The following is a 13,538-nucleotide window of genomic DNA, read 5'->3' on the forward strand; positions in this document are numbered from 1 at the left end:
GCCGACAGGGAAGAAATAATCTTAATGCACATTATTTAAAGCAGAAAACTTGGCTTGTCTGTTTTTCCTAACCTCTTTTAAAGCTGCTTGGGTTTTCAGTATGAGGACAGAGCTGAAGAATATAGGTACTTAGTTCAGCTTAAATTACTAAAAATGCCTCTTGCACTCTACAAAATCATAATTGCTGTAAGCAAAAGCATATGGTGGCTGCTGGGAAGGAGAGAACCTTAGAACCCCAGGAATATGAAATGTGTGAAAGGTCAGCCATTTCTGCATGTTGTCTTTCTTCCTTCATGCTCTATTTTGATAATTTATGGCAATAGCTTGTGACTATAAAATGATAAAGACCTGGCATTGAGGACTGTCGGTCATTATTCTTAATTGCTAAGCAAGAACTCAAAAAGGACCAAAAGCAGAGAAGGGATACAGTCAGAACATTCCTGTGCTGTGGCGAATATTTTGTGTACCCTTTATCATCCCTCTGTGGTTGTTACAGTCTGTTGTAAGGATTCATGATTTCACACAATAAAAGGCCATATAAAAAGCATTCCTGGTTACTATTTTTGCAGCAAATAAAGCATGTATATCAGCTGTTTTTTGAAATGACCATTGTCTGAGCTCTTAGGTTTTTATGACATCCATTACACTGTGTTTGATGATAATACAAATTATCACAGCTGTTGTATTAAAGATGCAAGATATTTTAATCATTTTTTTTATTTCAGAACAAAATCAATCATACAGTATTAAAAGATTTGCTCGATCCAATCAAAGAACTCTATGAAGATGTAAGGAGAAAAGCACTAATGAGATTGGAGTATGAAGGGCTGCACAAGAGTGAGGCCATCACAACACCAGGCGTTAGATTTTATAATGACCCAGCTGGCTACGCTATGAACAGATATGCTTATTATGTTTGCTACAAGTGCAAAAAGGTATGACAATTAGTACTTTGTGAAATTAAATGAATGTTATTGTTTCAAAAGTAATTTCTTAAAGAATGGAACGTATATTTAATATATAGTGTATGGAGCAGGAAAAGAAATTGTCGTTAAATGGTAATTACAAAAAAAGTGTTGAGCAAATTAGATGTACATAGTGTCTTGTCTTGTAAAGCTCAAAAGTATCTACAGTGCAGCTCAGAAACCAAAAGCATATTGAGGTGCTGGCCACCTTAGAAGAATGTGCAGATGATACTGCATTAGAACACCAAGCATCCTTTTGTCCCACTTCCAGCTCATACTTTACATGAACATTAAAACAGTATAACCATAGGTTTCATTCTGACTCTTTGACATGGAGGGTTCCTCACTATGTTTCCACCTAAATATTACTTTTACCCAAGTGGGAGTTGGTGGAAAGTGCAGTAAACTGGCTCTGGGGCAGAAGAATCCCCACTACTGCAAGCCTGTTGCTGTGGTTTTCCCCAGTGATAGTCTCAAAAGATGGGAAGAGCCTTCTCTAATTTTGATTCGTGATAGCGCAGTTGTTCAGAATGAGGATAAGGATAACCGATCATGCCCAAGTTCAGATGTCAGCATCTTGAGTGCCTTTGAAGTGCAGCAACTATGGAGATGATGGCCGGGTGTGTTAGAAGAATGAAAAAGAAGAAAGAGGAAATGTGTGGTCCAGCCTGCTGGACTCTAGTTCATATATGCAGATTTCTTCAGGTAGAGAATATGAAACTTGACCAGAAGACAAAAATCCCTGATTTCCCCACCATCGGAGAAGACACAAACGTTCTTTATCTATGGCTAGAGACTGTGGTTAGAGAAATTTTGGATAATGATTGAATCCCTCCCATTGCTTCTTTCATCTGAAGCTGATTTTTAGTGCCCATCTTGATCACATCATTTTCTTTTAGGAGTGAATGGAATAAGGCAATCTCATGATAGCTTTCAAGGGCAATCCCAATAATTTTAATGTTCAATGCACATGTTTTATCTTAAGTGCATAATTTGAAAATAAGAGGAGAAAGGATTGATTTCCATATGCTAGAGGAGTAATGAATCATTACTACACAGTTACTCAGTCCACTTTTGTTCCTGCCTCCCACAGTTAACCAATTTTTACTCCTTATCCTTAAGCAACTTGCCTAGTCCCTTTTTTGCCTCCCTTACAAAAACACTTTTTATTACTTTCTCCAGTTTTTATTCCTGTCCCTGTTTTTCATTACGCTTTCTTTCCAATACTTAATACTCAGTTATTTCAGTGTCCTTATTTCCCTCTTTTTATTCCTTCCCTTGTATCTCATTATTCCCTTTCGTACTGTGTCTATATGTCTGAATAGCAGCATTCAACTAGCTAATGTCTGACTTCTTTCCTTCCTCCAGCACCTGTTCACCTCAAAGTGCTACCTAATTCCCTGACTTACATTCTTTAGGGCTTTCCCTTTTGTTTTACTCTGCGGAGTTTGGGGGAAGGTGGGCTGCTTAAATTTTTCCTTGTTCATAATTGCCTTGAGAACACTTTCCCTGTGTCCCAGTCACTGCAAAAAAAGGTGAGAATTGCCAAGAGCAAGAATTCTATGCATTGTCTAATTAGTTAATAAGATGGTAAGGAAGGAAGAGACTCATTGCCTCGTCTCACCACTCCATGTGAAAACACGTCAGTATATGAGGAAATGTGTCAGAGTTGTCAGTCTTTCTTGGTGTATTTTTATGCCCAGTGTGTCCTGGTAGAATAAGACGAGAAAGTGGCATGAATTTGTAGAAAACAGCAACATTGTAATTATAAGGGATTCCACATGAGCATAAAAACTGGTACTCTTTCAGCTAGTAAAAATCCCTTCTGGTAGAATGTTTCTCTGCTGCCCTCAGCCTCAGTCTTGTCTGTCTTACACACAGTTTATAGAGCATCCAGATGATGTTTCAAAAGCCTTACAGTCACTTGCGTAGACCCTAGTACCTTGCACAATTTTTGCTGACGTTTATCCTGAGATTGAGAGACATTGTCTTAGTGCCTCAAAAGCATGTATCTAGAGTCAGAGTGGAGACTACTGTAATGGCTGCTATTCATTATTTCCCCCTTACAAATTGACTTTGTTAAAATAATAGCTGTCTCTGGCTTAATGTCCAATCATTTCTATATAAAATTAAGGCATATTTTGGTGGCGAAGCTCGTTGTGATGCTGAAGCTGGACAAGGAGATGACTATGATCCAAGAGAGCTTATTTGTGGTGCATGCTCTGATGTTTCAAGGGCTCAGGTAAGCAAAGAACTTTGTATTCATGTTTTTAGTTCGTTCTGAAGCTCTGAGTACCTGAGCTGTACAATAAATAATTCACACCCATTTGTAATTTTATGTATTGTATAATATTAAAATGTATTACAGAATGTAGAAATGTGTTGTTTGGATTGTTACAATGTGGCTACGTTGTTTATTGGCATTTGTTTCTTTCTGTTTAGATGTGTCCCAAACACGGTACAGATTTCTTAGAGTACAAATGTCGCTACTGCTGTTCCGTTGCTGTCTTTTTCTGTTTTGGGACAACGCATTTTTGCAATGCTTGCCATGATGATTTCCAAAGAATGACAAGCATCCCTAAAGAAGAACTCCCACACTGTCCTGCAGGTAGTATTTTAGTAAAGCAAATTTACCACACTGAATTCTGAGATTAGTAATCAGTTCTAATTGATATTCTTATAGATTCTTGCTGATGTTTTTTGGTTTGTTTTTTTTTTTTTAGCAAAACCACAGGGCTAGTCATGCAAATTTTAAATTCATTATCTTGTATAATATTGGAATGGGTTTGTTCTATGCATGCTTTTGATTTTTTGCTTTTCTGGCAATACTACAGGCAATGTCATCACACTGATCCTTTAAACATTAGCTACTTTGATATGGAAAGACATTTTAATTACCTACACCAGTTCAGATTACAGATGTGTAATGATGTGTCAAAACTATACTGAAAAAATTAACACACTACTATTAAATGATATACCTGTACTCAGGTACCTGTCATGCACAAACTGTTGCCTCAGTGCCTTACTTTCCAACTTCATATGCCATTGATTTGATCTCAGTCAATCATATTATTTACCTTGCTGTTGAAAAAAAAAGTGAGATCTTTTTTTATTAAGATATTTACATGAAAGAAATAAAAATACGATTCCTGGTATAACCTTAGAATTATTGGTTACTGCAGAGTGTAACTCTTGTTCCTATTTGTTGGTTTTGCTTTTAGATGTGCAAATTTCTTCCACAGGATTAATGAGATGAAACTTATTTTTAGTGATTCTCCTTATAAGCTTTTTGCCTTTTTTAGTTTGAATATGACTTATTATAATTACGTGGGGTTTTATCATTTCGCTTTTTTCTTCAAATACCATTTCAATGTTTGATGTAACTGTTTTAAGGAGCTAACAGGTTTTGATCATGTTTTGTGAGATCTAATTGATATTTTTTTCTCTTGGCCTATTAAGCCTTTAGATGGTTTGCTTGAATTTAACTAAGTGAAAGCACCTTTCTATCTGCTGTTTTTTAAACCTCCATTTTTGATTCCTTATAAATTATTTTTATATATTAATATATTCCTTAAAAATTCGTATAATATTACATTCACTTAGCATGTTTTTTGAGGAAATGTAACATACGTTTATTTACATCGAGTCTGCGAGCCTTAATCTCTTCTCTTTTTTTTCCCTCACTCTTAAATTCACTGTAGGTCCCAAAGGCAAACAACTTGAAGGAACGGAATGTCCGCTTCATGTTGTCCATCCACCCACTGGTGAAGAATTTGCTCTGGGTTGTGGGGTTTGCAGAAATGCTCACACTTTTTAGACTAGCATTTTTTTTTTTAACCAGAGCAAAACAGGTGCCCTCATCCCTCAAGTGTCCTGAAAATAAAGTCCAGCTGGGATGAGGACGGGACCATTTCATAACCCAGGTAAAAGGAACAATTTACAGTGCAAGAAGGATGCCAAATACCATGTACATAATTCTTGCTATAAGATATTGACGTTTTTTGAACCGAGACATCAAAACTTGTGAGGTGTTTGCATGTGGCCATTACAGTCATCGGCTAGGAAACATTGGACATTTACAAATAAATAATTGCTATTAAAGGATCTGTGTGTCTGTGGACTATGAATAATGCCGGCTTTCAGGAGAAAGAAAGAAAAAAATATTGATTATTGTATACTGACTTTTTGTAATCTTGTACAATTGTAACGCATCACAAGTGGGGATGGGAAAGAGGAATATTCTGGTTTATTTCCTAGACTGTTATAAAAAAATTGTGTTAGGAAGGCATAAATGTAACAAGTATCACGCTGTATATAAAGGTATCAATGTTTGTCCTGTATAAGAATTATTAAATTACAACAGCAGTTTCATTTAAACTTCTGGGTTATGTTTGAGCCTGAAATTTTAATGAAGTGCAATACTGAGTGTGCCTCATATCTTGCAGCTGTAAACATAATGGAATGTACATGTCAATAAAGCCACTGTACATTTTTATACAGTGAAAGTCTAATGAATGTACAAGCCTCTGTTTTCAGAAGTGTTTTTTAAAGTGGGAGTGGTGTCATAATTATTTCAGCAAGTTCTTTTAAAAAATAGGAAAGTTTATTAGCTAAACTGGTGGTTATGCAAGTACTTAAGACATTAAAAGTGCGGCTTAAATCATCTTCTAAAGAAAAGCTGGGTAAACATACTAACATTCATATTCCATTTCAGTTTCTGACAATGTTTTAAGACACAACAGACTTAATTATAAATTATTTTGATCAGTTATTAAGAATCTTCAGCAATATATCATCCCCACCTTTAGGACAAATAGTCTTTTGCCATTAATTCCATTTAATAAGAGTCCCAAGTCCTTTGCTCCTCTATAGTGAGAGCAAAATATAACTTCAAGTAAGAACTTTTTCCTGTAAGATTCTCCCTTCAGATCTCTAGTGATCCTTATGGGTCCTCTCCACCTCAAGATGTTCTGTGATTCTATGAGAACTTTTTTCTAGTATTTCTGTCTTGATGAAATGTGCTTTACTGGCAGACATGAACAACTGCTCTCACAGTTAAGATATTGGTAGATGGCATCCAGACATGTCAGCGGACTTTTATCAGACTGGGAACTGTGGGATCCACCTCACCTTATTTCAGACATCTGTAAGGTATGTGTCTGTCTGCAGGTTAGAATAGCTGGGGAAGAACACTCACCTTGGGAGTACAATTTCTCTTAATTACAGAAGCAGCGTATTGTGGTTCAGTCCTAGGTATGTGAATATTAGTGCAAGTAGTATCAGTAAATAGAAGCTGGAATTTTTAAGTCTATAATCAAATGTATTTTATATTATTGGTATAATGGATATTTAATGCAAGAATTCCTGTGACCCTCATTGAGAGAGGGTATAGAGTGCCCAGTAACGACCAGGGGGTGGGAGAGGTTGCCGGCATACAGACAAAGGTTGTCAAATGTAGTAGAAGAAACTACTAAGTAGAGAAAGCAACTAAAAGGTTGGCTTTACTAGATTTTATTCTGACTGAGAGGTAGTTCAAATGAAAACAAGTACAAAGTGACAACATTCATTATTCTGAAAGGAAAAGACAAGATAAAGAAAATTATCTACAGTAAATTGGCAGAAGTCTTAGGTAAGATCCTGTGGGAATCAAGTGCAAAGAAAAAAAACAACTTGTTTAAGGGGAGTTGACGTTTTCTTTAGAACAACCAACTAGACTAACGTCACGATCTGCAGCTATCCTAGTGCAAACAGAGGATATGACTTGTATTAAGCAGTCAGCTTGGCCAAGTTTGGAATTATATATTGAAAAAGGGGAAAGAAAAAAAAATGGAAACCAAATCAAATTACTACAGATGAATAGCAGGAGGGAAAGGTACAGGAAAAACCTTAATTTGCAATGGATGTAAAGAATAACAAGTAGGCAAGAAAAAGATTGGTCATGTACCTGCAATGATGAGGGACTTCGTTCCACAAAAAAATCCATTGACAGCTTCAAACCACATTAAACCCTCTAATTGAATATCAGGAGGAAGCCAGTGGGGTGGTGATTTGTATTCAGCATCTTGAAGAGTCAAGATTCTTCCAACATTGTACTTCACTTATAGAAACAGAGCATGATTTCACCTGTCCAAATTATGTCCATACTATAGATGTTTACTTCAGCTGTAGTCATCTTCAGTGGAGAGGAACAGGATGTGGTTCATTTGATCTCGATATAAAACAGGAGCCACCTGAATAGCTTAGATGTAGATGCCTACTACAACATGCATTTTTAAAGTTAGTTAAAGTCATCATCACTGTGTTGGCAGTTGCACTTTCCTCCCCCACATGCCCTGAGAACTGGTGTGGCAGTTGCACTGGTAGCTGCCCATCCCACTCTCAGAACTGGGGCCTTCAATGGGGCAGCTAATAGCTCTTTGTGGAGACCCAGAGTCAGTGGACAGGGTCGTTAGCAGAGGAGGGGCCAAGAGCACCCACAGCCCAGAGAAGCTGAGAAGCTTCTCGAAGGCCTGCACTCGAGGGGGCGGGGTGTAGAGAAGCCGAGAATCTTCTGGAATGCCCACAGCCAGATCTGATCAGACTATAAATGGGGTTCCCGCCGGCGACTCCCCTTTGTGTGGTCTCCTCGGAGCTGCGGGTCTGCCATGCTGCCGGAGTCCCTCCCCTTAGACAGAGAAGCCGTCTAAGGTAACCTCCTGGGATTGGGAGCGCCTCACTTCCGCATGTGGGTGAGTGATAAGTTACTGAATATATGCTTTAGTAAGTCCTTACCTGGTAGGCAAGTGTACCTTCCTCGTCTGGGGCAGACAAGTGTAAGTCCTGGCCGCAGTAGGCTAGTGTTTATCTGTTATGGGCAAAACGGGGCAGAGAGGGCTCTGGCTTGTTTTCTTGTGAGTGCGTATATGCACGCTGTGGATCCTCATTCTTATTCTGCTGCACCCCAAATAATTTCCTAACCTAATATCCGAACCTTTATCTTAGGTTATCGGAGTGCTAGTCCACCTAAACTTATATTTGGGACACCTCCATGACAATCACCTACTTTGCAGTCTCAAGTACAAGCAATGTTTTGGACCCATCACATCACAATCTTCAGCACCAAGGCAGTTTGTTTGGGTTTTTTTTGAGAGGATGTCAAGACATGAAGGGTGAAAGGTCAAGGTTCAAAGTGTTATTCCAGGTTTGTGGCTCCATGTTCCTTAGTTAAGATGGGTTTTTGTAAAAAGATCTTTGGCCCTTCCATTGGCCTAGCGCTCCACGTTCTGATGGGTGAAGTGTAGACATTAGGGCCTGAGGTTTGACAGTTTGTGTTTTAATATTGCCAGCTATTTCCTAGAGACCTACTATAGACCTTAAAAAGATTTATGTGTCTTTTTGAAAATGTCAGTTCCTTACTCAGTACTTGACAATCCTGTATCTCCAACCCATGAACTCATATTGGACACACCCTAAGTCACTTCAGCATGGTACGTGTAGAGTAAAAGGTGCAGAATGATGTTCTAAGGACGCTGCTCATTACACAAGAAATGTGCTATAGGGTTATCAGAATGAATATAGGTGTTGGGAGGTACTGCAGTAAACTTGGATTATATCAGTGGTATTAAAGCAGTGATTAGAGTACGAGAGGGTGTTGACAGGCCAGAAGCTGGATGAAAGCAGAACACAGTCTATTCATTAAGGATCTCCCTGTTGTAGTATTCAGACACGTCACTCCTTCACCACTCTGCACCCTCCTCACCCCCTACTCCTTATCTATACTCAAAGCCTCATGTCACTGCCCCGCTGCTCTTCACCAGGACTCTCAGGTTCTGATTTCTGTCCTAATCCACCACAGACAAGCCCCTTATCTTCTTCCATTGCTTCCTGGCTCCTGTTTCTCCATTTTAGGAGCTTCTTCCTGCACCCCAGTGTACAGGGGCAGCAGGAGGAGCAGTGCCCGAGTCAGGCAAATTAACTACAGTGGAAGACTAACACACATAATATGAAGTGGTTTACATAGGTTCTTGACATAGGTCGCTGTGGGTCTTAAATTCTGGAAAAATTACTTACAGCAGGCAAATCTGTGGTGTGTGACCCACTATCCTTTTAGAAAGTTTCTGCATGTAGCACCATAGTTACAAGTTAATTCTATTTTTTAGTTTTCCAGCTCTTTCACTTTAGATTAATATGAGAACTAGTTTAGGAAATTACAATTACAGTGAGGAAAGGACATGACACTGCTACATTCAGTTTTTTAAGTGAGCTAAGTGAGGGACAGGCAATGTCAGGGAAATGTTTCGCACGTGCACAACTGACCGTCCCCAACTGCTACTTCAGGGAGACGGCACAGCTCCCCAAATGGCTGCACCTCAGACACTCTGCTCCTACGCTGTGTCAGACATTCACGTCACATCCACGACATTCACAGACAGATGCCAGCACAGGTCACTAATCAGATCAGTCCACAACAAGATTGCTGTGTGCTTCTCCAGCAGTCTCACGTGCTTGTTCCGTCAGCTGTTGAGCCACAGCCCACGCAATGCAAATACTCAGTTCTTGCTTGCACCACCCTGTTTGCCACAGCTCACCACGTTCAGCTAATTTGTACCAAACTCAGCTCCTAGCCAAGGCGAGGGCCACGCTACTCCTACTCAGCTCATAAATCATTAGTTTACAAATGGCTTGAACTGTCATGGGTGTATCCACCCACTGAGCACAAAATGAACAGTAAAAGTTAATAAGGCACAGACAATTAACCAGTTACCATCAGGGCCTGATAATCTTGGTCCTTGCGAAACAGTTTTCATTAATCACATCGTACTAAGTTATTTCATTGTTTCGCCTAAGGAGAGGCTAGCTAGGGAGCTTCAGGACCACCCAGTTATTCAAGGTACAACTCAAACTTCTAGGATTTTACCACAGCCCTCTCCTTAACCCATGCCAGACATTGCAGGTGACAGAGAGTGCAGTAGTAGTAACACGGATTCCCAGCATCCTTCAGTGCAAGGCATACTGGAAATGTTGTGCTGTCACACCCTGTGTTCTCACTGCTGGTGTCTAGGAGTGATGAACTTGTGCTACCAAGCGTTCCAGGTGGCAGGATCTCCACCAGGTGCACATACATAGATGCACCCAAATACAGAACAACAAACTGATTACAATCAATAGCACAGCAATCGGGTGTAATGGGGCATCACAAGTCATCGATAATCACCCAAAGATGTCCCCCACCAGCTAGTCCGGGAGTTTTCCCAGGTAATGGCCACCTCCACAGTCTGCTGGGATTGAGGGGGCACCTGAGATGGTTGCTCTGTGCTGCTGCCACAAAGTTTCATGTAAGCTGTCTGCTGCTAGTTGAAATTCAGTCACTTTGGATGTAACATTTTTTTCCAGATGATGAATGCCTCAAGTGGCTTCTTCATTTGTAAAAACTATCCTATCACTCTGCTATATTTCATAAGATAACACAATAAAAAATGCCTTTTATTGAAGCATCTCTGATAGAGGAGTATCATAGCCTGGCTTTGGCTAGGAGTTCCATACAAACAGGCTGAACGTGCTGAGCTGCGCAAACGGCAGTGCAGACAAGAACTGAGCGTTTCCATGGCGTGGACCGTGGATCACCAGCTGTCAGGAGAACAACACTGCTGGAAAGGGTTAGCACCATCTCATTGATAGGTTGACCTGACACCATCTCGGTAGAGGAACTTTTGGGTTTATAGGAATTTTCTCCGTGTTCTGTAGGTCTCTCTGCAAATCTGTTCAGCTGTCTCTGCCAGCGCGTAAGGAGTTAACATGATTAGCAAGCAAGCAGTGATAAAGTTAAAACCCCAAACAGGCTTATTGCTGAGAGGGCACTGGCATTTGTATTAGGATTGGCCTTGGTATCAAGGCACCGAAGGAGAACTGACACACATTCAGAAGACCTAGCAATACCAACATGCTATATTCAACATCTCAAGGATATTCGAAATTCTCAAAACCATCTGTAATTTGCCCAACAAAAGGGGGAAGGTGTACTCAGAGAGCTCTTCTACACGTCGGCTCTTCCAATTGAAATTTAAAAAAAAAAAAAGTGCAATTTTCTTTAGTTTCCACTGGAGGGCTCCCTAGGTATGGCAATGTCAAATACAGGTACCCCATCAGCTTTAATACGCATATGTAAGCCAGTGCTATGCAGCACAACAAAACAATTACTTTAAACCAACATATAGAGGTGATGAACTGCACATACTGATAAATGTGCCCACAAAAAAAAAAAGTAAGGTATCACAGAACACAATTTTGAGAGCAAATAAAGGTGACATTGTGAACAGCATCTATTAAACCAATAATAGTTAAACCAAATAATGACTCCAATCTGCTTTAACACTGCTGCCATGTGCACCTGCAGCCTGAAAGTTAAAAAAGTCCTTGATCTTGGCAACAGCCAAAACATCAGTGAGTTCTCACATTTTTTTCAAACCAACTCCAAAACACAGCTTAGCTACTGGAACAAAAACATTTACTCTGTCCCAGGGAAGTTCAGTGTGTTATCACGTTATTCTCACACTAAATCCAAAACAAAAGACCATACTAGCTACTAAAAAGAAAATATTCTAACTACTATGAATAAAATTAACTATCTCAACAAAACCAGCAGAGTCTCCAACCAGAAAGACTGAAACTTCAGAGAGCTTCCCCTTCTTTTCTAGAAAAATAAAAAATTTCCTATTGAGGAAATTACAGTTTCCTCAATAGACTTGTTTCTGCATACCAGGACTTTTTCTCATACTATTAAAAGTGTACGCAAATAAAAATAACTTCACCTTTTAAATTATAATACTGCTCTCTCAAAAACTCATCTGTTTTTAGTTAAGTGACAAGTAAGGCAGAGAAACCACATACTGAAAACACATCTGTTAAAGATTTTCAGATTACTAACTAAAGCTTCCAGGTCCCCTGCCACAGCTGGCAATGACATAGCTCTTCCACAGAGTAGCCCAAACCTCTGAATGTTGTCTTTGGACCTTTGCTACTTGGACCTTTCTTAACCTGCTGCCACCTCTCTCAGCTCCAGCTACCTCAGAGTCCAAGGCCTCTACAAACAGCATGGCTTTGCCCACCTGCTAAGCAAGAGTGAGCCACAAGGGGCTCACCAGTTGCCAAGAGAGGGTGCCCACACCACCAGCTGCCCATAGGTTTTCTTTTATTAAATTGTGGTAAACTCCTCAGTTATCGTGCTTTGCCCACATACACTGCTGGCAGTGCTCTGCACCATGGCCAGGGCCTGATTTGGCTGCAGCTGCCTTTCTTGCTCATTTTGGCTGCTACACCCCACCTGGTATGATGCAGAGAGCTCTTTCTGCACTTGTCCTCTTCTCCCACACTTAGCATGCCTAAATACACAAGCAATTACAACAATGCAAATAAACGCACAAGCATTGAAGCAAGCTTTCTTTACTCCAAATATCAGGCAGCAAAACAGAACTGCAAGGCACTGCAATAAGTCTCCACCAGTAAGTCAACACATCTAAACTCAGACAACACATTAGGGGTTTTAAAATAATGTTACCTCAAAATAATGAAATTGCAACCCTGTTACATCTCCCGAGACTTCTAAATGGACCCAGCTTTTTTTATTTATTTATTTTTTTGCCACAAGATGTTCCTTTTTTTTTTCTTTCAGCAGACACCAAAATTTTATCAGACCATGAATCTTGGTGAAAAGATAGAAAAGATATTTCAGCTGACCACACATGACATGGATCAGCCACATCAGGTCATCAGCATAACGTTGCCGGAAAAAAATAAGGGAGATGACCAGAAGCCTCAGCCGCTCGCTCTGCATCATTGATAAGCAAGAGATCCTTCTCCCCTGGTCCAGGTCAGCCCCTTGCAGTCACAGTCCACCTTCTTCTCCTGCATCTCCTGCAGCTTGCAAGTTAGATCCTTGCAAATATGACTCGTAATTACCAGAAACTATTATCAGGGGCTCTTTCCTTCCCACCTTTAGAGAACCAGCCGTTATGAATAGAACATGGGGCTGAAAGGAGACTTCTTCAACAGTGAGAATGGAAGCCACAAAACATTTATAGGTGGGGACAGCAAAACAGTTTTTTCGGTTTTCTTTCCAGTATTGGCTTCAGCCATAAGTACACCTCATTATCTACCAAGGTTCTGTACAACTGAATTAGTCACACAGTCACATATTTGCTATTACATGCTATTACAAGCATGTCTGAGATGCTCATTAATCTGCTCAAGGTGAGGTGATAACCCACCTTTTATTTCCAGATTTTTGTTGCATTTCCTCAAAAGCTGAAGGCTGGATGTAGATTTATAAACACACAGAACTGTAATGGCTGAGCTGTAGTAAATGTCTCAAGACATTCTGAATTCCAGAAAAGATATTATTCTGTCACAGAAATTCAAAATAAAAACTAACATTTCTCAAGGAAAATCACTGCTGTTACTATGCAAGTCTTTCCCCCCTCCCTCCCCCAAATAATCTCAAAGAACTGAAAGAAAAAAAAAAGTTTCATTTTTAAAAGACTTAAGTATGCAAGAAAATGCTTTTGAAGAATTTTTTTTTATAAAGTGCTTCTCAAA

At 39.7% G+C, this 13,538-nt stretch overlaps 1 protein-coding gene across 16 annotated transcripts in view; it reads left to right on the plus strand.

Moving 5' to 3' along the window:
- Window positions 1–5,470, plus strand: part of MYCBP2 (MYC binding protein 2) — a 196,207-nt gene extending 190,737 nt beyond the window's left edge. For all 16 annotated transcript variants that reach the window (XM_065653542.1, XM_065653560.1, XM_065653596.1 and 13 more), the window contains 4 exons: window positions 726–935; window positions 3,100–3,207; window positions 3,408–3,573; window positions 4,670–5,470. In XM_065653542.1, the coding sequence (XP_065509614.1) occupies window positions 726–935; window positions 3,100–3,207; window positions 3,408–3,573; window positions 4,670–4,785 (600 nt within the window). In that variant the 3' untranslated portion in view covers window positions 4,786–5,470. The remainder of the gene's footprint in view (window positions 1–725; window positions 936–3,099; window positions 3,208–3,407; window positions 3,574–4,669) is intronic.
- The last annotated feature ends 8,068 nt before the right edge of the window (window positions 5,471–13,538 follow it).

Source organism: Caloenas nicobarica, chromosome 1 (assembly GCF_036013445.1).
Source record: "Caloenas nicobarica isolate bCalNic1 chromosome 1, bCalNic1.hap1, whole genome shotgun sequence".
NCBI lineage: Eukaryota > Metazoa > Chordata > Aves > Columbiformes > Columbidae > Caloenas > Caloenas nicobarica.